The sequence below is a fragment of the Aethalodelphis obliquidens genome, unplaced genomic scaffold (assembly GCF_003676395.1).
Source record: "Aethalodelphis obliquidens isolate GAN/ISIS:26980383/991018 unplaced genomic scaffold, ASM367639v1 scaffold14, whole genome shotgun sequence".
Lineage (NCBI taxonomy): Eukaryota > Metazoa > Chordata > Mammalia > Artiodactyla > Delphinidae > Aethalodelphis > Aethalodelphis obliquidens.
In genome coordinates this window covers 14240811-14266077 of record NW_020837958.1, presented here as the reverse complement: position 1 = coordinate 14266077, position 25267 = coordinate 14240811, and the positions used below count along the sequence as shown (strand labels likewise).

Here is a 25267-nt window from a genome sequence, read left to right as displayed (position 1 = left end):
CTTAGTTTACATTTAGAACTAGATGAGGATTAGCCTAGTACTACTTCATCTTTAAAAAAAATTAATAAATACTTACAAAAGTTTAAACTTAAACAATATGGCCTTAATTTTATTTTCATACTATTACAGAATCTAAGATATTTTAAGAGCTTAAAGCCATCTGAGAATTTATTCCAATTTATTTTACAGAAGAGGAAATTGAGATGCTCATGTAAAATGACCCAGGTTGAAATGGGTGAATTCCAAGGTCTCTTGTAATGTTTTAGAGGGATAATTAGAATTTGTAATGCTCTGCAACGTAAGTGTAATTTTTCATGTTTAAGCTGATCCTGTAGAACCAAGTAAAGCCTTTTACTTCAAATACTTTAATGTTAAGAGTTCCTCTGTTTAAAAACGCTGAAAGCAAAAGAAAAAACCTTTCAATTTTTTCTTTGATAGACCTTTATTAACGTCTCATTGTTAAATTTGTGTTTGTAGGCTGTCTAGGTAATGGGCTCCAGCAACTAGCAGTACAGCTGAAGTCCCATTGTACCAGGTATCACTGAGACATCCCTATTGTTGTAATGAAATGAACTCTTAAAGTTTAAACTCTGAAGTTTCTCTTTGTGCTTAGGTAAGCCCCAAATGCACATTTGCCAGTCTCCTCAAATTTGGTATGTTATAGACCAGAAGATTTGGGGATAGCGTCACCAGTAGAGAAATCAGAGGTGTGTCAACCTTTACATCTTAATTCTTGTCTCGCAAGCTTCTGGATATTTTTTAATAATTGGTTTCTTTTGGGGGAGGAAATGAATAGTATGTATGCAGTAGAGACGAATGAGAGGAGTAGCAGAAGAGAATGTCAGCCAAAGTTGGAATTATAAGGTGCTTGACTTCTCATCTTTTTATTTCTCCCACTAGCTATATACCAGTGCTTTTGTTGGATAGAGCATGAGTGTGAAAACATAGATGAAAGAGACCTTATTGAGCAGAGTTCAGAATTGGTATTTCCTGGGGAAAGGGGAAGGTATGCTTCTTGACCATGCAGTCTGCTTCCTTTAACTTCTGGGCTACCCATTGTCTGTACACTTCCTTTACATTTTTATATTGCCTTATGTTCTTACCTTATGTATTTTTCTAAATAGGTGGTAAGCTCCTGGAGGGCAGAGACTATTACTAACATCACACCGTGCCTTGCATAGGGCATATGCTAAATCAGTATTTGCTAGTTTGGGTAAATCATTACATAGAAGTATTTGTAGCTTCATCAGTAAAACCGTGTTAAAATGGATTAATCCATGAGGGGGAAAATGCTTTTTGTACATTTTGTACTGTTTACTTGCACTGTTTTTTATTGAAATGGGATTTTTCCTGAAGGATTTTTTTAAGTGAGTAAAGTTGATGAGTAGGCAAATAGGTTGGTATTTGAACCATTGTAAATTATTAGAAATTTCATTGCATTCCCCTTAATACTCTTATCCACACATAGAAATAGCTGAAATATACTTTAATCATTGGGAAAAAAATCTTTGGTCTCCATTTTAAATGAATTACAGTTCACATCTTTCTACATTTATATACTCCCACCAGAGTATATAAACCAGTTGTACCAACTCATCCTAATGCGTAGTTTGGTTAAAGCAACTAATAATTCAAAAGACACTTGTTAAGATTATCTATGATCATTTGTTTTTCTTTTCTTTTTTTTTTTGATCATTTGTTTTTCAAATGCACAAGCTTTATTTAGACTTTATAAGAATATAATTGAAAGTAGGTGATGCTGAAACTCTTTAAACTTTTTCATTTTCCTGCTAGGGTGCTTCCATTCATTCAGATTTAACTACATATTTACTGCCATGGACAAGGAATGAAGGTTTTTACAGAAACTTTTTTTTTCTCTTCTCAGTTGGACAAAAATCTTGTCAAATTAAACTCCTGGTTAGTTATCTGCCTGAAAAATTATCTTACAGTGGGACCTTAGATAATATCTAGTTTAGCATCCTTTTTCTGTTCTTCAGTGTTCAGGAATCCTGCAGTCTTGACAGGTATTCATTGAGCTTCTGCATTAATCATTCTTCTAGGGCCTGGTAGAATGCTCATTTTTCAGTGAAAGCATTTCATTTTTGGACAACTCTTTAAACTCATGATGTTAGAGTTACGTCCCTGCCACCACTGTTTAATACTTACTTTGTTTTCTGTAACAACTCAGACTTCTGCATGTGAAGGTTTCCAGCATTTGAAGAGAGCTGTTATGAATCAGTGGATTGTACTGTATGTTCTCTCTACCTCCCTTTAAAAATTGAAGAAACTTGATTCTTAGTACCTTTCCTGTCTTCTATGAATTTTACTAACAACTGAGTCTCAGTTGAATTGGTGGAAGGTGAATTGGAGGCAGGGTCAGCTGCCTACCACTGTGTGGGCAAAGTCAGAACTGATGTTTCTAGGTGAAGAACAGGAATGCAGGGATTGGGGAGTTGAAATAATGTGTAGAAGGGCCACTGAAGATTATGGGAAGATGAGAGGAAGAGAAATCTTTCTCTTTCTGTGTTTCCATTCGTCATTCTACAGGTTCTTTCAATACTACAGAAGTGATTTATTTGGCCTGGAGACGTAAAATAATTTAAGATATAGCTAGGCGTTCTTACCACTTTTGTTATTTTAGACTTCATTTTTAAGTATTCTGCCTCAGTTTGGAGATCCCCTTAATTGAGAACAAAAGTTACATAATTTCCCAGATAGTGGAGCTAAAGATGTTGTCTCTCCTAATCTTCCTTGTTTTGACTGTTTACAGTTGTCTAGTTGAAGAATTTTTGGTTTTTTGGAGTCTGTCATCTCTTTTGCCATTTCTTTTGAGCTGTTCAATTTAAAAATATTTTAAAAATTATCCATCTGTGTCATTTCTTGGTCATCACAGGCAGGAAGTCTCTGGAGAACAGCTATTTTGGATATTTATCTTATGGCACCCTCATGGCACTGTAGTGAATTTTTTTTTTTTTTTTTTTTCCGGTACGCGGGCCTCTCACTGTTGTGGCCTCTCCCGTTGCGGAGCGCAGGCTCCGGACGCCCAGGCTCAGCGGCCGTGGCTCACGGGCCCAGCCGCTCCGCGGCATGTGGGATCTTCCCGGACCGGGGCACGAACCCGTGTCCCCTGCGTCGGCAGGCGGACTCTCAACCGCTGCGCCACCAGGGAAGCCCTGTAGTGAATTTTTAAAAAACATTTCAATAAAGTAACTTTGGTGGTGATGAAAAAATCTTTGGGAAGAATGGAGGATCTGGGTGTACTGTGATTCTGGAGAAGGAAAAGGAGGAAAACAGCAGCAGGAGGGCAGAAATGAAATGTAGCGGTGGCTGGAATACAGAGTGGGCAAGTGTTGAGGCACACATAATTTTTCTGGGATATATGACCTTAGGCAAGTTATTTAATTGCCCATTCTTTCAGTTTCCATTTAGATGAAATATGATTGATAATAGTGCCTCCCTGATACTTTAAATTTGAATGTGGTCTGTCACATAACAAACACTGTCAACTATTATAGGCAACAAAGAAACAGGCGAGTAGGACTGGACAGCACTTGTTGGGACAATTATTTCTTAGTACTACATGACTATATAGTCTTTTGACATTTACTGGGTAATGTCTGTCCCACTGCTATCCCATGGTTCTGCTTTAGAGACTCTGAGTAGTCTGGAAAATGGCCTGATTTTTTATCTTGCTCATATGTGGTGCTATAAATGAATTTTTAATACATTCAGGCTGCTCAGTAGTTGAAAAAGGAACCCTAAATTGAATTTTCAGTACAGATATTTCAAGATAGAATCTAAGAGGGCAGGTTTCAGTTATATCAATATTGTGGTAGGCTTTCTGATTAAGATATCTGATGCTAGAAAAACGACTACATTCTCCTGGAAAAAAAAAACCTTAATATTCATTTTATGTGGATGATATGAGTAGAGAAAGAATTTGTCTTTACCACTTTATAAGTTAGGAACCACAAATTCGTCTTTACCACTTTATAAGTTAGGAACCATGTTCTAGCTTAGGGAAGAAAAAAAGCTGTGTTTGTCTGGAGTCCTTCACTCCTGTCTTTGCCTCTCTGTTTTTGTTGTGGTTAATGCTGGATCTGTCAGTTTGACAACCAAGTCCTTATTTATGTAGTGACTAAGTTCATACTACCAATTTTAACCCCAAATGAACAATTTTTCTACTTGTGTTTAATGCATAGATCTTTATTTTGGCTGCACAGAGGTCTTTTTGCATCCTTTTTTGATGACAGTATTCCATGAAGATGTGTACTATGAAGCTGAGTTTCACAGAGTAGCTGCTTTCTCTGTTTACTTACCTCTTAACCTTCCAGTTATTGCTGTGTGACAGATTACTCCAACACTTACCTCATCGCATCATGAGCACAGAAGATGCCTGTCAGGGATTCAGACAGGGCATGCAGCGGGGTTGACCTGCTCTATGATGCCTGGGGCCTCAGCTGGGAAGACTCAGCCTTGTTTACTCACATGTCTGATGCCTGGGCTAGGATGACTTAACACTAGGATTGCTGACCAGAATTCTTACATGAGACCTGTCTTCATGGCTTAGCTTCCTCATAGCATGGCAGCCTCGGGGTTATTGAACTTCTTATATGTTAGCTCAGGATTCCAAACATGATTGGTTTTAGTGACCAGCAAACAGGGCAGAGATGCAGTGCTGTTAATGACTCAACCCTGGAAGTCATACGGGATTACTTCCACTGTACACTGTTGGTTGGCATCCACTCAATAAAATGGCAGAGGAATTGGATTAGTTCTTAATGGGGAAGTGCCAAGGTCACATTGTAGAACAGTACGTGGGAGCCATCTTTAGAAAATGTAATCTGCCATAGATCTCTGGGTTAGATGAATAGTAAATTTCCTATTGTGTAGAAAATTGGAGCTTTTCTGCTATAGGATATCTTGTCCTAGGATAATATAGATTCATACTCAAGGATTATTATAGGTGAAGGTCCTGACAATATCCTGAAATCTAACAATCTTAACATCTTTTATATAGCACAAGGTTTTAATTTTTTATTATATGTCTATTGCAGAATATCTAAGTGTACAAAAAAAGGAAAAAGATTCCACCTATAATTGTACCACTCAGGTACCATTCTTAACATTTAAAAAAATCTTTGTTTTTCATACGTATATGTGTGTGTGTGTGTGTGTGTGTGTGTGTATATATATATATATATATATATATATATATAGGCATTTTTCAGGAGTTTTAAGTTCTCGAGACATTAAATGACAAAGTTAAAGCTAGGTATAGGGCTTCCCTGGTGGCGCAGTGGTTAAGAATCCTCCTGCCAATGCAGGGGAGGGACATGGGTTTGAGCCCTGGTCCGGAAAGATCCCGCATGCCACAGAGTAACTAAGCCTGGGCACCACAACTACTGAGCCTGCGCTCTAGAGCCGGCGAGCCACAGCTCCTGAAGCCCGTGCGCCTAGAGCCCGTGCTCTGCAACAAGAGAAGCCACCACAATGAGAAGCCCGCGCACCTCAACGAAAAGTAGCCCCCGCTTGCCACAGCTAGAGAAAGCCTGCGTGCGGCAATGAAGAAGACCCAACGCAGCCAAAAATAAATAAATAAATATTTTGTTTGTTTGTTTTGTTTTTTTGCGGTACGCGGGCCTCTCACTGCTGTGGCCCCTCCCGTTGCGGAGCACAGGCTCCGGACGCGCAGGCCCCACGGCAGTGGCTCACGTGGGGTCCTCCCGGACCGGGGCACGAACCCGCGTCCCCTGCATCGGCAGGCGGACTCCCAACCACTGCGCCACCAGGGAAGCCCAAATTTATTTTTTTTTAAAAAAATCTAGGTATATAAAACTATCCCTTGGGCTTCTCTGGTGGCGCAGTGGTTGAGAGTCCGCCTGCCGATGCAGGGGATGCGGGTTCGTGCCCCGGCGGAGCGGCGGGGCCCGTGAGCCATGGCCGCTGAGCCTGTGTGTCCCGAGCCTGTGCTCCGCAACGGGAGAGACCACAACAGTGAGAGGCCCGCATACTGCAAAAAAAAAAAAAACCCCAAAAAAACCAAAAACAAAAAACTATCCCTTGTGGGATATGTAGGACATTCACTGTGTATTAATGTCCTGATCTAGCAACAGTTTCCTTGAAAAATGTATAATACCATAAAAAGGGAAGATAATAAATGCAAGGTATAAGCTAATAGTAGTTTTTCTTTTGCCTGGTTGCTAGAATTTTAACTGTGTACTGACACTAAATTTCAGGCCCCCCTTCTGTCTGCATATCTTCTATTTGTATATTTCTAAATAGTGAAATGCAGATTATAACGCTGTTATTACATCCTAAATCATAATTAAAAGCAAATCTTAACTTGTTTTTTATTTCTTAAAGAAAAATAAGCCTACCCTTTTAAAAAAATGAATGAACTGTCTTTGTTCCATCCTCAGAGTGTTTGAGGCAGTTGAGCTTATCTTTTGCACATGGGGTTAGGCCTGTCATATCAGTGTAAAAATCTTGATTTTCATCTGGTAGACTTGAATTTTATATGTGTTTAGTTGGAAGCTTGTTGATTGTGTAAATAGTTCACCTAAATAAAATTGGATAGTTTCATCATCCTTTAATGTTTTAATGATTGTATTGATTTTATTTACCTTCCGTATAACTAAGGAATTGTGATAGGCTGTTTCATTTAGGGTAGAATGGCTATGAAAGTTGACTACTGTCTTTTCTGCCATAAAGAAAATGGATCATTTGACCTCAAACACCTTTCTAGCGTTGCTTTTAAACTTGTTTCTGTGCCTCTGAATTTTATCAGACCCTTACTTTGTATTTGGTTTCTTCATTATTTTATTATTGCTAAGGGTAAAGTATTATATATGTTTGTAATTTATTGTGATTATTTAAAATTTTATTTTATTTTATTTTTTAAAAAAATATTTATTTGGCTGCGCTGGCTCTTAGTTGTGGCATGTGAGATCTTTGTTGTTGTGTGCAGGATCTAGGTCCCTTACCAAGGATGGCACCCCGGGCCCCTGCATTGGGAGCATGGAGTCTTAACCACTGGACCACCAGGGAATTCCGCCCACGCCCCCCCCCCCCCCCCCGCCCCTCAATTTAGATTTCAACTTATTAAAACAATATCTGAATTTTTAACTGTGCTTCAGTACCTGAGTATCTCCGCGGGGGGTGGGCAGGGGGTGCTTATCTAATAGTAGTAGCCTAGGAAACCTCCAAAGTTTTCAACTTAGGGGTGGCGGGGAGGGAGATGACCTTGAACCAGAGGCTTAACTTCTTCCCCCCCCCCCCCCGCACGTTAATGACATCTGTGAGAAAATAATAAAAGAAAAGCTGTTGACTAGTGTACTGTGCCTGTAGGTGATATGATAGCTTGAAATTATTTCAGTTCAAGGGAAATGAATGAGGCATATCAAAGACAATATGCATGTGTGTTTATTCAGGAAAAATAAACTCTTTTATGTCACTTACATGAATTCTTTGGCAGGGGGAGGGAGGGACAAAAATTTAACACTTAATAAAATGTCTGATATGCTCACTTGGGTGTAACTGGGATTTTCACCAAATTGTGGCCCTCACTTATGTGGATGAGTATTATATGCCTGGGCCATCTGATGCATATCTTTTTTGAGAAACCTAAAAAATAAGCAGCGTTTTTTTCATTGGCTTATAATAACAGTATTTGGTATCATTCAGCATGGCTGGGGTATTTAAATTCATTTTTTAACTCACAATTAAAGCTATTTTATATACTAACTTAAACTGTAGTATATCTAAAAAGTATATTTATAGCAAGATTTGAGACAAACTTAGAGAATTATGTGGGTTTGTTATTTTAGCATGGTTAAGCTGGTATATACTTTCAGTATGGAATATAATTTTTTTTTCTTTTAATATAGGGCAAGCTTGATGATTATCAGGAACGAATGAACAAAGGGGAAAGGCTTAATCAAGATCAGCTGGTAAAGATGTTATATTTTTATTAAGATTTTATGCTCATTAATTTTAATAGGAAAATTAATTTTGTGTTTCTTTGTGTTTCCAGTAAAGTCGGGTTCTTTCTTTGTTATTTTAGGATGCTGTATCTAAGTACCAGGAAGTCACAAATAACTTGGAGTTTGCAAAAGAACTACAGAGGAGTTTCATGGCATTAAGCCAAGATGTAAGTAAAAAATAGCATATGTTTATGAAATATTAAAAATGAGGAGGGCAGAAAATTTTGTCTCTTCGAGTTTTAATTCTTGCATTACTGTTGATAAGCTTTCTGCAAGGGGGAGAGGATTGGATCCAGTTATATCTAAGATGCTTTCCAATTCTGTAAAGTTTAGTGTAACACCTGAAAGATGCCTTTTAAAAGGACTGAGTTTCATATATGACAGACATGTATCGTTGGTTTAAAAAATTATTTATGCAAATATAACAGCCTTCTGTATATACGGGATCTTCATCCGAGGATCGAAATCCTAGGTTGGTTGAATCTGCAGATACAGAGTGTGGACTGTAAGGGACTTGGAACATCCATGGATTTTGGTATCCACGGGGGGTGGGGTGGGGGGTGGTCCTGGAATCGATTCCCCTTGGCTACGGAGAGATAACTGTATAAACGTGATAGACATTTATCTTCCATGTATTCCTTATGCCTCATGACTATGTTACAATCCCGTTAACTATCAGAAAATAAAGAAACCTGTTGATATAATAGGTAACTACTTTCTCCATAGAGATCTTAAGGGATGCGGCCGACTAATATATTGCACTTGTATCAACTCTTGATCCAACAAAGTGGTGTGTTTTTCCCCAAACATCTTTTGATGTGACAGAAGCCTTTGGGAACAGGATAAAATTAAATATGAACAAAGTCAAATAAGTTGTTGAAAGTTGAGACCAGAAAATTGATATCCTTGTGAATTAGTGTTAGCTTATTTGGAGAAAGGCTTATAACAACGTTGAAATTTAAAGTTGTCTCTGATTTGGTGAAATGAATAAACAAAACAGTTTATTATGTGATGAGAGACAATGCAGTACAGAGATGAAGAGTTCTGATTGGAACCAAACTGCCTGATTTGAATCCTGACTCTGCCACTTTCACTTAATAGCTGTATGACTTTGAAAGAGTCTGTACCTGTATAAGTCAGGGTTTTCCAGAGAAACAGAGCCAGTAGGATAGAAAGGAAAGGATGGGAGAAAAAGGGAGAGGGGAGAGGCAGTAATAGTGCCTCAGTATAGGGTTGTGCTTATAACAGTAAAAATGGCAGTAATAGTGCCTACCTCATTATAGGGTTATGCTTATAACAGTATTTGACGTATAACTATTTCATGCACTTAATATTATTGTTACTTATTAAATTTGATTAAAGGTGGAAAATATTGATACCCCTCAAAACAGAGTAAGGGAAATTTAATTTACACCCAAGTAGGGATTTGTTCCACTTGGCTTAGATCAGAGCCTCAGGCTTGATGAACCCTGTCCAATTTCTTGTTTCTGATTTAAAAAAAAAAATATGGGTCACAGAAGTAGAATTGCTATATACAATTTAATATAGAATCTATTTTTGAAGCTACTGTCACTATGTAAATGAAAATACTTGTATCCTCCTTTGCTTCTTTTTTTAACACTGGTGTTTTCAGGAACTTTTCACTGGGCCTTTAACTTCATTGGCAGTCCTTTTATTTAACTCTGATCCTTTGTTGCACTTTCCACAGTTATTAAACGCTTTTTTTGTTTTGGTTCAAGAGCTTCTTTAACCTAGTTCCAGCCTACCTTTTCAAGTCTTCATAGTCTTCCCTACTTGAACTCCTCATTTCATCCAAAGTGGCTTTCTTTATTATCTTACTTTTGCTTTCTTGACTTATTTTCTCATTCCTGCCTTTCTTCCTAGAATGGAAGTGGTGGATTGTTGGGATGAGTAGTGGGTTTGACATCTTCTTGTGAGTCAATAGTAGGCAATTGAAATTAGTATTTTGAACCATTTTTTCATAGAGATAGACATAGATAAGATTTTTTTTTATTGTGGCTGTTGGTTAGGTTTCTTTTTTAATTGTCTCAGAACCTTAATTAAAGTTTTTAGTTTTTATACTTTTTATTATGGAAAATTTAAAAACTAAAGAAAAGACTATAATGAGCTCACATTTACCTATACCTAGCTTTTACAGTTACCATGATTTCATGGGCAATTATATTTCATCTATACACCTACTCCCTTGCTCCCTGCCTGCTAGATTATTTTGAAGCAAATCCCCAATATATTGTTTCATTGATACCATTTCCATAGTGTAATACCTTCTAGGAAAAGATGTATTTTGAATTTCCAGCAGCTACTTAAAACAGATTACTTATTAAATTGTTTTTAAGTTGGGAGTCATTCTTTTGTATATCAGGGTCTCATTTAACTCAGTGAATGAAATATGTCTTATTTACATTGGACCTGAAATTGATGTAAAGGAGTTTCGTAAAACTTATTTCTACGTCTATGTTTATATTCTTATGCAGATTCAGAAAACAATAAAGAAGACAGCACGTCGGGAGCAGCTTATGAGAGAAGAAGCTGAACAGAAACGTTTAAAAACTGTGCTTGAGCTGCAGTATGTTTTGGACAAATTGGGAGATGACGAAGTGAGAACTGACCTCAAGCAAGGTTTGAATGGAGTGCCAATATTGTCAGAAGAGGAACTGTCGTTGCTGGATGAGTTCTACAAGTTAGCAGACCCTGAACGGGACATGAGCTTGAGGTATAGTGGTATTTGATAATAGAAATTTCTAAATGTTGTGTTGAGTAGACAACCGAAAGGTAATTAACTAGCTGTTTTATTATTATTACAAGGTTGAATGAGCAGTATGAACATGCCTCCATTCACCTGTGGGACTTGCTGGAAGGGAAGGAAAAACCTGTATGTGGAACAACCTGTGAGTATCACTGACAACTTTTGATTTTGTGACTAAGAATCTTTAAAATTTAATGTAAGATAGATACCTAGTGGGAAGCAGCTCCATAGCACAGGGAGATCAGCTCCATGCTTTGTGACCACCTAGAGGGGTGGGATAAGGGAGGGTGGGAGAAAGAGGCAAGAGGGAGGGGATATGGGGATATATAGCTGATACACTTTGTTATACAGCAGAAACTAACACAACATTGTAAAGCAATTATACTCCAATAAAGATGTTTAAAAAAAAAAAAAAGTCAAATTCATAGAATCAAAGAAGGAAATGCTATTTTCCAGGGGCTGGGGGGAGGGGGAATGGGGACTTACTAATCACTGGGCATAAAGTTTCATTCAAGCAAGATGAATAAATTCTAGAGGTCTGCTGTACAACATCGCACCTGTAGTCAACAATAATATATGGTACACTTAAATTTTGTTGAAAAAAAAATTTGTTAAAAGGTAGATCTCATGCTAAGGGTTCTTTCCACAATAAAATAAAATAAAAATAAATATTAAAGAAATTTTAGAACTGTGTAAATAACGTTAATCCACTGTTTACTTTTTGGTTTATTTCCTTTTTGTATCTTTTTTTTTATTTATTTTTTGCAATTTTTTTGTGTGTAAGTCAAAACACCAGCATCAACCAATCAAAAATCTATAAAGATGGGAGTCCTAAATTAACATGGTTTTGTTCATAACTTATTTTGCTTGAGGTGGACAGATTAATACCAAATTGACTTTCATTGTTTTTGGTACTAGATGGGGACTGGTTTTTCCTTACAGATGAAATTTTGTGAAAAACATTTACTGCACCCTGTACATTCTACTCATGGTCATAGCCTTAGTCTATCTTTAGTTTTTCTTAAACTTCTGCCAATTTGGGACATTCATTTTTTCCTATGTTTTTTAAAAAGCTAATATCTAGGCCAGTATTCTATATGTGAACTCCTTAACTGTAAATATGCAGTTGTATGATTTTTTTTTTTTTTTTTCGGTACGCGGGCCTCTCACTGTTGTGGCCTCTCCCGTTGCGGAGCACAGGCTTCGGACGCGCAGGCCCAGCGGCCATGGCTCATGGGCCCAGCCGCTCCGCGGCATGTGGAATCCTCCCGGACCGGGGCACGAACCCGTGTCCCCTGCATTGGCAGGTGGACTCTCACCAGTGCGCCACCAGGGAAGCCCTGTTGATTTTTTTTTGTTTTTAAAGGATATTTTTAAGTTACACTACCTCAGTAAATTAGGAATTTTAGATTTTAACCCCTTAGTCAGGGAATAGATTCTTAGCTATTTTTAATGTCGATTTAGGGAAGTAGATTTTTGAACATATTAAGGCAAAAATATCTGTTTATACCCTGTTTTTAGCTATTTGGTTGAAAAGAGCTTATACTTTTTCTGGCAAAATTGTATGATGTAATTTGGAGTGTATTTGCTTTAAGGAGATGGGTAAATCAAATATGAGGAACCAATGCTTTTGTGTCTTTTCACGTAAGAAATCATTTTCTTGGTTTGTTAACTTGTGTTGTCTGTATTTCTTCGTTAAAAAAAAACTTTTTGGCTTCTTGATTTTAGTTCTGCTACAAATATGTACTGAATTCCCCACTTGAAGTTTGATTAGAAAGCAGTTGACGTGTATAAACTTGTTAGCTTCAAAAAGTAGCTTTAGGTCAAGCCTGATAAAATTTTCATGAGCACTGTTGAGGAGTAACAAGGGTTAAAGTCTAAGCCGTAGCTTGTTTTGGTGTTATTTTCTACCTGGCCTCATTCCTGCATCTGAGGAATGTAACATCTTTATAGTTAATGGAAAGATATAATTTACTCATATTAGTGTTTTTATGTGCATTCAGTTTTCATAAGTTTTTTTAAAATAGTTCTGAGGCAGGAGATTCTGAAGCAGGGGAAGGAAAACATGTGAAGTGTTCAGCATTCAAAAGTTAATAGTTATTGGGACTTCCCTGGTGGTCCAGTGGTTAAGAATCCGCCTTCCAATGCAGGGGACACGGGTTTGGTCCCTGGTCGGGGAACTGAGATCCCACATGCTGCTGGGCAACTGATCCCACGTGCCACAACTAGAGAAGAGTGAAAGATCCCGCATGCCGCAACGAAGATCCTGTGTGCTGCAACTAAGACCCGACACAGCCAAATAAATAAACATATATATTATATGTGTGTGTGTGTGTGTGAATATATATGTGTGTGTGTGTGTGTGTGTGTGTGTGTGTGTGTGTGTGTGTGTGTGTATATATATATATATATATATAAAAGTCAATATTTATTTAGTTATTTATTTGGCTGTGCTGTGTGGCTTGCGGGGTTTTAGTTCCCTGACCAGGGCTTGAACCGGGCCCTCAGCAGTGAGAGCGCAGTCCTAACTACTGGACTGCCAGGGAATTCCCAATAGCTTTACTTTTTAAAAAAAAAATATTTATTTATTTATTTGGTTGCATCGGGTCTTAGTTGCAGCTCTCGGGCTCCTTAGTTGTGGCTTGTGAACTCTTAGTTGCGGCATGCGTGTGGGATCTAGTTCCCGGACCAGGGATCGAATCTGGGACCCCTGCACTGGGAGCGTGGAGTCTTAACCACTGTAACACTAGGGAAGTCCCCCTATAGTTTTACTTTTAATAGCATTAATTTTATAATACTTTGATATAATGTCCCTGAAGTTTCATTTTTCTGTATAGTGACCTATTTAATAGTCTTGCTCTACATCTACTATACAAGGCCAGGAAATGGAGATTAACTCCTGACACAAACCTTCCCCCACCGCCCTGTCCCCTTTACGTACCAAATTCTGACAATTTTATTTTCCTTTTAAATATCTTTTGAATCTACTTCTTTTTCTCTACTTTTCTGCCTTTCTGTTGTCTAATGCAGTCTCTTAACTGAATTCACCATCCATTCCTCTTTAAAATCTTTTAATGGTTTTATTTTAATCACATTTTATATACATTTGCCCTTAGTTTGTAAGACCTTGCATATTCTGGCTCTTACCAGTCTCTCCAGACTCATCTCTCCTTATGCGTTTTCTCACTCCCTATGCTCCCGCCACAATGCATACTTTAATTTTCTTGTATTTGGCACCCTGTGTACAGGGCTTTGTAGATGCTGTTGCCTCTGCCTTGAAACACTTGTTTCCTCTCTACTACTCACCTTTCAGATCCCAGCTCTTGCAGCCCTTATACCAGAAAAGCCTCTCATGGTCTCTCCCTGATTAGGTCCAGTCCATTGTACTTCTGTGTAGTACTTTTCACAGATGTAATTTTACTGTTTTTGTGAGTATCTGATAACTCTTCTTTATTGGACTGTTCACTTAGTGAGGGCAGATACTGTATCTTTACATACCTCTCTGTAGCCCCAGTGCCTAGTTCATTGCTTAACATACAGTTAGGTGCTAAGTAAATGTTTATTGAATGAATAAATGATAATTGTCAGGGTTTTTTTGGACTAACTTATTTAAAATACTTAAAAATTTAATACAAATAATTTCTTGTTCCCTATTCTGTAATAAATTTCTGTTGGAATTTAATGGTTTTATGTTTTTAAGTAACAGTTGATGGGTTTTTTTTTCTTACCACTATATTTTGTAGAATGTTGAATCTTTTAAGTCAGGCATCCTCAGATAGTCCAAGACTATAATTAATATTCTGTTTTTAGATAAAGCTCTAAAGGAAATTGTTGAGCGTGTTTTCCAGTCAAACTACTTTGACAGCACTCACAACCACCAGAATGGGCTGTGTGAGGAAGAAGAGGCAGCCTCAGCACCTGCAGTTGAAGACCAGGTAGCTGAAGCTGGTGAGTACTCAGGTGGATATGAGCTTTAGTTTAGGGTCCTGGTTTTACTTTCCTTTGCCACAAGTTCAAGCTATACATTTATTTAGTTATATTTGTACACTTAGATCTTTAAAGAAACTTTAAGCATGACCAAATATTAAGACAAAGCATGTTAAGAGTAATTCCCAGAGGCATTAAATATCAGTTGTTTATCTTTTTTTTAGTTTTATTTTTAAAATTATTTTATTTTTGGCTGTGTTGGGTCTTTGTTGCTGCGCGCGGGCTCTTCTCTAGTTGCGGCGAGCGGGGGCTACTCTTTGTTGCGGTGTGCTGGATTCTCATTGTGGTGGCTTCTCTTGTTGTGGAGCACGGGCTCTAGGCGTGTGGGCTTCAGTAGTTCTGGCACGTGGGCTCAGTAGTTGTGGCTCGCGGGCTCTGGAGCACAGGCTCAGTAGTTGTGGCGCACAGGCTTAGTTGCTCCACAGCATGTGTGATCTTCCTGGACCAGGGCTCGAACCTATGTCCCCTGCATCAGCAGGTGGATTCTTAACCAGTGTGCCACCAGGGAAGCCCCTATCTTGTTTATGTTGATCATTGTTACAGACTGGTATTTCTCTTGCTGCAGTATTGCTAGGCTGGAGTATGGATGAGGGAGCAACTGTTGTAAGGTTTTTCAAATAGGTTTTTGGCTGATGTACACAGATTTATTGCTGCTTGCAATGCCAGTATATGAGGTGAATGGTATGAGGTTTTCTGGTTTTTTTTATGATGGAGTGATTATAACTCCATGATCTTGAACTATAAATTCCTCAGTCACCAGAGATCTATTCTGGCACCTAGCATATCACTAATAGGTAGGTAAGCACTTACTGTGAGGACTTTTATGATAATGTAAGATGATGAATAAAATTTTGAGTACTGTAGGGAGTGTTGTTGGAGCATAAACTTTATAATGGGTAAAAGCATGGATTCCAGAATCAGACTGCCTGGATAGAATCTTGGCTACAACACGTATTAGCTGTGTAACTTTGGGCAACCTACTGAACTTCTCTGTACCTCAGGTTCTTCATTTAGGAAGTAATTTGTAAAGTATGTATACAGTGCCTGGCACATGGTAAGCATTAGGTTGAAACTAGAAGGGAACATTGCACATCAATGGAATTTATGGTTGCAGATCAATATAAGGCAGTAAGGCAGTCTTTTTTTTTTTTTTTTTTTGGCTGTGCTGTGAGGCTTGTGGGATCTAAGTTCCCCAACTAGGGATGGAACCCGGGCCCAGGCAGTGAAAGTGCCGAGTCCTAATCACTGGACTGCCAGGGAATTCCCAAGACATTTTTTTCCCCCCTTACCACTTTTACCAAGTAGATTAAAATAGAGACTAGGATGCCGCTTTATTGGCATTATACTTGATCCAGAATAATTACTATTGAAACTAAAATAATTGTGGAATAAATGGTAAAGAAAACACTTTCTGAATATATTGTAAGAATAATAAAATACAGAAACGTACTGTTAACTATAACTTTGTAAATAAATTCAGACTATGTGATGGTGAACTGTTTACTTATTTGGATTTAAATGAATTGTTAACTTAAAAAAAGTTTTCTTACACTCTTTTGTATCATTTTTTAACCTCTTAGAACCTGAGCCTGCAGAAGAATACACTGAACAAAGTGAAGTTGAATCAACAGAGGTATGATTTTTATTTAATGCTAGCTTTCCCTTTCTGCCTTTCAAACAGAGGTCTCAAACATTTACTTTGCTTTGCAGTATGTAAATAGACAATTTATGGCAGAAACACAGTTCAGCAGTGGTGAAAAGGAGCAGGTAGATGAGTGGACAGTTGAAACAGTTGAGGTAAGAGCTCTCTGTTACAAGGTTGATGTCTTTTGTCTTTAGTTAGTAATTCTTATCTCTCCTAAGAACAATTTTAGATTGTTAAGTCTTTTGCATTCTTAGTACATTTATTAGAATAACAAACTCATCATGTAAGACTGTTCTGTTTAAAAGGTGATTTGTTTGTCTTTGAGGATATTTAATATAATCACTGCTTTGCTGATACAATTACAAAAAAATATACAAATATCCATTTATAATTTATGGGGTTAATCTGTCTGTTAAAGTACATGATTTGTCTGTTATCAGGTTGCTCTATAAAAATCTGGGCTCCCACATGGATAGCCTTCAGAAAGACTACCTTACAGGGGTACGTTGGAGTGTCATCTTAGACTTCTCCTTCACCCTAGTGCTGTTTGGTTACCAGGCTCTGTTAGCTCAGTATTGCTTACAAAGGAAATAAGGTTGTGACTTGCCCAGGCTTAACAGATATGACTTGCCCAGACTTAAAAGCCAGACAGAGGAATATAAATTTGATGTAATAAAAATTAGTGATATTTTTCAGTAGCAGGGAATTACTAAAAACAATAATCAGAAATTATTAGAGCTAGAAAAATGACAGAGTGAGCTTTGGCTTTTGTAACAGTTTTGATGAGGTGATAGAGCTTGATCCTATGGTATTGCCAGAGAGAATGAAATGATGGGAACTCAAAGCTTGATGATAATAATAGCTAACATTTCTTGAATGCTCATTATATATCATGTACTGAGATAGATATATATTTGGTATAGATATATAGGTTTGCTTAATATAGAAGGCTTAACAGTTTAAGCAAAACACATAATTTTAGGAAGTTATAACAGGTAGTCTTTCTTGAAAGCAGTTTACAAGGTAAATCTGAAATGCAACATGGTGACCCTGTGGAATTGGGAACACTATAGAAGTGATAGCATTGATCAGAGTGTTAAATTTGGCATAATTTGGTCAGGTTGAATACATTCCAGTCTGCTATTCTGTTTACAGTGTAGGTGGTGTATGTAATTTGGGGACCAGTCATGATGATAATGAGTGGAGCTCTGTCATTCTACCAACCCAGTCCCCTCTCCTTCTCTCCCATTTTAGGTGGTAAATTCACTCCAGCAGCAACCTCAGGCTGCATCTCCTTCAGTACCAGAGCCCCACTCTTTGACCCCAGTGGCTCAGGCAGATCCCCTCGTGAGAAGACAGCGAGTACAGGACCTTATGGCGCAAATGCAGGGGCCCTATAATTTCATACAGGTAGGTGCTATTTAGTCAAACACTATGACAGAAGGGTTAAGCGTTTACATTATTTAACTTAATTCCATTACATTCTACCTAAACTTGTAGGATTCAATGCTGGATTTTGAAAACCAGACCCTTGATCCTGCCATTGTATCTGCGCAGCCTATGAATCCAGCACAGAACATGGACATACCCCAGCTGGTTTGCCCTCCAGGTTAGTAATGATACATGTTTATGTGAGAAAGAAAGTATAGAGCCAACGCTTTCAGGTTTTGTAAAGTTTATGAAAATTAATATTTTTTTCTTTTTAATGCTTAACTTTTAGATCTTGTATCTTTTATTTTTATTTATTTATTTTATAATATTTATTTATTTGTTTGTTTGTTTACTTTGGCTGCGCCGGGTCTTAGTTGTGGCACGCGGGATCTTCGCTGTGGCATGCGGGATCCTTTTTTTTTTTTTAGTTGTGGCATGCGGGCTTCTTAGTTGCGGCATGCGGACTCCCAGTTGCGGCATGTGTGCGGGATCCAGCTCCCCGACCAGGGACCGAACCTGGGCCCCCTGCATTGGGAGCGTGGAGTCCTACCCACTGGAGCACCAGGGAAGTCTCTGTATCTTTTAATTCGATGAGAAATGTTACTGTTTTTTCCTGTAATATGAATAATATCTGTAGTTCCATCATTGGTGGTGGTGGTGGATTTTTTTTTTTGTAACTTTATTGGCATACAGACATACAGAAAAGTACAAGCAAATTTATAGCACAGTGAGTTTTCACAAACTTGAACACGCTAGCACCCAAAAGTGGAACTTTACCAGTACCCCAGAAGGCTACTTGTGTTCCCTTTTAGTCAGTAGTTACCTCTCTCCTTGCCCCATTAGTAACCACTTCCTAACTTGTAAAACTGTAGACCTGTTTTGCTTGTTTTTGTGTATAAATGAAATTTTGCTTGGCTATTTAAATTTCAAAATTAATCTAAGAATAAATCTAGTATTAACAGGTGTCTTTCTCTGAAGGATGATTGCAGCTTTTTAGGAGAATTTCTGAACATTTTATTACTTAAATAAAAAATGAGATGGAGTCGGTAAAAAATAGTGGAGTGGGTAAGGGAATGCTCAAGAGGAAAGTGGAAGAGATAGTAAGTTTCAAACTCTTACTAGTCTTACACCATTATTTGAAACAGCAGCATACTAAATATGGTTGGTGCCTTTGTATCAGCTTAAGTGCTTAAGCTTAAGTAATTTTGAGTCTTGTTTTTTTCCTACAGCATGTCAGCATTAAGGGCATAAAAGTGGAACCATGTAAAGTAACACATTTAATGTTGTTAATCTTTTTTTTTTTTTTTTTTTGCGGTACGCGGGCCTCTCACTGTTGTGGCCTCTCCCGTTGCGGAGCACAGGCTCCGACGCGCAGGCCCAGTGGCCATGGCTCACGGGCCCAGCCGCTCCGCGGCATGTGGGATCTTCCCAGACCGGGGCACGAACCCGTGTCCTCTACATCGGCAGGCGGACTCTCAACCACTGCGCCACCATGGAAGCCCTAATGTTGTTAATCTTAAGTGTCATAAAAGGAGTTGCTGGTAATAGCATGTTTAATGAACACAGTTAATATGGTTAAGGTAGTTAGGATTTCTCTAAAGTAAAGGGAGCTCATATCTCTCTACCAAGAGTAGAAAACAGATCAGTGTTCATTTTTTGAGCTCTACCAGAGGAAGAAAATACATAGTTTTCTTAGCTGCGCTAGTCAACACATGCAGCACTGATGTAACCTGTAAAGCTGTTTAGATGTTCAGGTAAGGCTGAGTTCGCTAGACTCTCCAGTGAAAACGGACGATTTCTAAATGGCTAACGAAAGATACTGTATTTTTTATTATCTAACGGTGATTTGGGAGTGTAGTGGAAGGATGGTGAGAGTTGGCAAAAATATGCACATTGAGTTGAATATAGGCTTTTTAAAGGTATGTTTTTATTTTTTCCAGTGGCAACATTTGAAATTGTATTGAAAGTTGATAATGTTAAAATGTTACTGAATATTATCTAAAAGTTTTGAGTAAGAGTAATGCTGCTTTATGGTTACTGCTTTAAAAGGCTCTTTGTGGGTAACATTAGCATTGATTCTTACCATTCTGCTCTACACCTCTTCATTAGTACTGTCTCACTAACACTTTGCAAAACAAAGTGGAGGCCATTGTGCCAGTTGACTTACAGTGACTATCAATTAATTGAAAATGCTCACTTGAAAGCTAAAATCCTGCCTATACTTCCCCATTTATTTTCATGATTGTTGAAAAGTTTATATAGGATTTGGCTATAGAAAATTGACTTTAAAGAGCAAGTAAATGTATTTAGACATTTCTGAAGAAATTTGATTTTGTATGATAGTATCGTTTGATCAATTTTGCAGTTCATTCTGAATCTAGACTTGCTCAACCTAATCAAGTTTCTGTACAACCAGAAGCTACACAGGTAAGAGTGATATAAATATTTTTACAGCTTTTTGTTTTTAATCACTTCTTGGGTCTCTTTCTTAGTTAGTTTATGAAAACCAGGTAGGAATTTGATAAGTGTGCAAGTCTGGCATGGGTAGCTAGCTATCGGCCTTTATTTCCATCTTTACATTTATTTTTCTTTTGATGAACTAAAAAAATTTTTTTGTTAATCCTTGTGTTTTATAATTATAATGAAGGAAGAAGGTTTTTAATTTTGAACTGAGATTTTAGATTTCATAATTTTAAAACTTAGTGTAGATGTTATCTACATTTGTGGGGAGCTTCATAACTGGACTAGGGTTTATTTAACTTTGAGCTTTAATAATATATATATTCTTGCAGTTGTTAGGTTTTATAGTCTCTTTATCATATCTGTTTCTTAACCCTGTATGTATTAAAGGTGGTTTATAACAGAATGAAGCTTTGATTTCTTTACTTCTTTGTAGGTTCCTTTGGTTTCATCTACAAGTGAGGGATATACAGCATCTCAACCCTTGTACCAGCCTTCTCATGCTACTGAGCAACGACCACAAAAGGAACCAATTGACCAGATTCAGGCAAGTTCTGTTACCAGGTCATGTAAACTTGATGAGGCAATTATACATGAATTGGGTGGAGGTAAATAACTGTTAATACAGTGTCTCTTCGTTTTGGACCCAATGCATGCACTGTAGTATTTTTGTTTCATAAAATAGTTGAGCTTGTTAACATACGTATGGGTAGTAGACTTGGCTTAGTTTACTACTAAAGTGTGATTATTCACTTTGTGTTTAGGCAACAATCTCTTTAAATACAGACCAGACTACAGCATCATCATCCCTTCCTGCTGCTTCTCAGCCTCAGGTGTTCCAGGCTGGGACAAGCAAACCTTTACATAGCAGTGGAATCAATGTAAATGCAGCTCCATTCCAATCCATGCAAACGGTAAGCAAATTAATCCAACTAACATTAAGTGCCTGGTGTGTACTACCTTCATGCTAGAGTCTCAACAGAAAGTCTTTATTTAACTTTGCGCTTGAGTCTGCATCTACCCTAACTGTAGGGTATATTTAATTGAAGACAGACTCTCATTTTTTTCTGTTCCCAGAGATAAATTTGAGTCTTAGGAGTTATGTGCCCATGTCTTCTTGTTTTGTAGTTTCACCGTTTTGATTTGATTAACAAAACTGTAAACATGAAAAAAGTAGACTAGTATAACATCTATTATATATATAGATCATTACCTAGATTTAACAACTGTTTACACTTTGCCATATTTGCTTAATCTTTTATTTTACTGAAGTATATCTCAAAGTAAAGTAATGGACATTTTGATACTTCACCCTGGTTCTTCAGTAAGCATCTCTAAATTGCAGAATTTCTAGAAAATAATGATAATGAAAATACTGTGATTGATGGGATACAGCCAAAACAGTGCTCACAGGAAAATTCAGAGTTAAATGCTTAATTTTTGATGAAAGCATCAATAAAAATAAAATAACTATTTAAATTAAAGTTCTTAGATTTTTAATTTCTGTAAGTGATATTTTGTCAGGGGTTTGCATCTTTTAAAAAGATTTCTCATTTATAATAGCATTTCCAAGGCTTCTGATTATATGTCTTTTTAGATTTTTAATCCCCATTTATACTCTGCTTTAAGTGCTATATGGTATATATGTATTTTCGACATTGAAGTGCATGAACTGAGGGGTGTGTGTGTGTGTGTTTGTGTGTGTATGTGTGTGTATGAGAGAGAGAGAGAGAGAGATGTCTGAGACTTCTGTAATGGTCTTTCTTACGTTTCAGGTAAAACCAGAATTGAGATCTGCCATGGCCATGTTAAAAGTAGGGAAATGATTAGCATAAAGGGAAGAACTAATCATTTACTTTATTTACTTATAGGTGTTCAATATGAATGCCCCAGTTCCTCCTGTTAATGAACCAGAAACTTTAAAACAGCAAAATCAGTACCAAACCAGTTATAACCAGAGCTTTTCCAGTCAGCCTCACCAAGTAGAACAAACAGAGCTTCAGCAAGAACAGCTTCAAACAGGTAGGAAAACCAGTGTCACCTCCTTGACTACTTGCTTTGCAGTGCAGTTATTGACAGTGTTAGGAGAGTTTGGACTTTTGAGTGGCAGTGTCCAGGAGTTTTTGTTTTGGTAGTAGACCATATGAATTTTTCATTGCTGATCCTGAGTAAAATCAAGCCCATATTTGCTCTATGTGAATTATTGCAGTTTTTGGAGGCTTTATGCCCATTTTCCCTTGGTTAGTGAGTTTTCATAATATCCTATCTTATTTCATTATGTGATTTTAGAGGAATTAAACTTGTTATTCAAATTGTGATCAACTTTGCTCTTAATTGCTAATTATTTGAAGCCTGCTGGCATGATACCTGGCAGCAAATTGGTTATACAAAATTAAGCAGTAAAGGAGTTGGTGTGGCTGCATTTGGTGGACTAGGTTGAAACAAGGTCCTTGTTGGCAAGTAAGGTCATAATTTGGCCAGTTGTCATACCTATCACAATAATAATGTGGATATAGATATTTTAGATTTCTTACATTTGTAAGACATAAATAGCTTTTTTAGGTCTTTGGTTATTTAATTCTTAAGAGATTTAATTGGAATCCCACAACAAGCTAGCAAACCCTATTAAGAACCATAGGCGTTAATACTTTAATTTTACTGGACTGACTGATGTGAGTAACTGGACTGACTGATGTGAGTAACTATCTCTGATTGTCTAATTTCTTGACAGACCTGGGTCAACATTGATTTTTCTTACATATCACTGTAGTATTCAGCATCACTAATCAGAGAGGTTGAATCAACCACAGTCTGACAGAAATTTGGCAGTTATGCTATCTGTGTTTTTGAATGATAAAACTGGACTTCTTGTTCTCAGGCTCCTTTAATTATTCATTGCCATGTACAGGCGTACCTTGAGGATATTGCAGGTTCGGTTCCAGACCACTGCAATAAAGCAAATATCTCAAAGTGAGTCATGTGAAATTTTTGGTTTCCTAGTGCATATAAAAATTCTGTTCACACTATACTATAGCGTATTAAGTGTGCAATAATAGCATTATGTCTGAAAAAACAGTGTACATGACTTAATTTAAAAATACTTTATTGTCAAAAAATGCTAACCATCCTCTGAGACCTCACTGAGTCATAGTAGTAACATCAAAGATCGCTGATTACAGATCACCATAACAAATATAATAATGAAACAGTTTGAAATATTGCAAGAAATACCAAAATGTGACCCAGAGATATGAAATGAGCAAGTGCTATTGGAAAAATGGTACTAATAGACTTGATCTACACAAGGTTGCCACAAACCTTCAATTTGTAAAAACAAAACAAAACAAAATGCAGTATCTGTGAAGAGCAATAAAGAGAAACACAATAAAATGAGGCATGCTTGTGTTCATAAGTTGGTTGTAGAGCGGATATATTTGGTGCCTTTAGACATTATGCTAACATGCTTGCTGTTTTACCTTTTTTTCAGATGGTGTAATGAAATTAAAAATTACTGTATATCATTTGATTTGGTTAGTTTGGCCCTTTGTGCCAGTTGATTTCAAGCTATCTTGTTCTTATATTCTACTTGACATTACTAATTGACTGTGAAGCACTGGACTAGATAACTTTTGTTACCATTTCAAAATACACATTATTTATGAAACTTAACTTCATAACATTTACAGATATTTTCAGTAAAAAATCAAATCGGCCCATCTGCTTTGCTCAGACACCTCCACCCTACCACTCTGATCTAGGCAGCCATCAGCTCTTATCTGGAATATTGCAGTTGTCTCCCTTGACTCTTATTTTAGTCCAGTCTGTTCTCCACACAGTAGCCAGAGTGATTATTTTAAAATGTAAATCAGATGCCTCTCTCCTGTTCAGAACCTCCTAGTGACTGCCAATTACATTTAGAAAAGAAATCCAAAGTCTTTTGGTTTACAAGATCCATGATCTGGCCCCTGCCTTGATTCTGGTTGTATATCCTATTTTCTTCCTTATGTGCCCATACCAGCCACAAACACAAATTCTTTCCTTTCTCACGGCCTTTACACTTCCTTTTCTTTTTGCCTGAAACTTTCTTCCACTGATGTTTCCATGGCTTGCTTCTTGACTTTTAGGTCTATGCTCAGATATCACCTCACAGAGACCTTCCTTCATTGCCTTGTCCAAATGTAATGTGCTCACTTGGTCACTCATTTATTCTACTTGGTGTTTTCCTTAATCACTTATTACCTGATACAGTATAGATGTTTTTACTTGTATGTCTATTTTATTTACTTATTATTTCCCATTATTAAAACTTCCTTATGGGCAAAGATTATGTGTTGGCAGCTAACTCATCCCTTGTGTCTAGGACCAGGCCTGGCAGGTTGAGGGCATTCTGATATTTGTTGAACAAGGCAGTGTATCCCATCATTCCAGAAGTTTTGTTTTAATCTGAATTAGTATCTAGTCAGGAACAACATAAAAAAAGGATCTGAAAAAAAAAAAAAAAAAAAAAAAGGATCTGGCAAGGATCTTTGGCTATTTTTTATGGACTAGTGTTTATGCTTTACATGCACTCAAATAGGAATTCTGGTATTTTTAAATAAAGATCACCCTTTAATTGTTCTACTTTGAGTTTCTTGCAGTGAGATTTGACCAAAAGGCATAATAGAATTCTTATTGATAAAAAGTGAGTCGAAAATTCAGTTCTTCTACTTTTTACTTGCATATGAATGAATCTTTTTATTTTTAAAAAATTTTTATTATGTTTTGGCCATGGCGCATGGCATGTGGGATCTTAGTTCCCCCACCAGGGACTGAATCCATGCCCCCTGCAGTGAAAGTGCAGAGTCCTAACCACTGGACCACCAGGGAATTCCCTGAATGAATCTTTTTAGATAGAAAATGTTACTGGTACTTGTGATATTTGCTTATAAGTTAAAATTTTGGGAATGTAGTAAAAGGTAATTTATGTAGAAAGAGCACACTGTGAATAGTGTA

The 25267-nt window shown here is 37.3% G+C and overlaps 1 protein-coding gene across 5 annotated transcripts in view; it reads left to right on the top strand.

Annotated features, from left to right (window-relative positions):
• CAPRIN1 (cell cycle associated protein 1) overlaps positions 1-25267 on the top strand; it is a 37123-nt gene that overhangs the window by 5148 nt on the left and 6708 nt on the right. The window contains exons 3-16 of one of the 5 annotated variants that reach the window (XR_003434485.1): positions 7890-7952; positions 8066-8152; positions 10481-10719; positions 10812-10894; positions 14563-14700; positions 16320-16372; positions 16450-16536; positions 17639-17794; positions 17885-17993; positions 20181-20242; positions 20712-20822; positions 21040-21189; positions 22147-22297; positions 23154-23245. Coding sequence is in view for 3 of the 5 variants with exons in the window: in XM_027115058.1 (XP_026970859.1) it covers positions 7890-7952; positions 8066-8152; positions 10481-10719; positions 10812-10894; positions 14563-14700; positions 16320-16372; positions 16450-16536; positions 17639-17794; positions 17885-17993; positions 20181-20242; positions 20712-20822; positions 21040-21189; positions 22147-22297; positions 24913-24935 (1512 nt within the window). In the remaining 2 variants the exon portion in view is untranslated. Of the gene's footprint in view, positions 1-7889; positions 7953-8065; positions 8153-10480; positions 10720-10811; positions 10895-14562; positions 14701-16319; positions 16373-16449; positions 16537-17638; positions 17795-17884; positions 17994-20180; positions 20243-20711; positions 20823-21039; positions 21190-22146; positions 22298-23153; positions 23246-24912; positions 24957-25267 lie in introns of all 5 variants that reach the window. The other 4 variants (XR_003434486.1, XM_027115058.1, XM_027115056.1 and 1 more) reach the window with 4 other exon arrangements.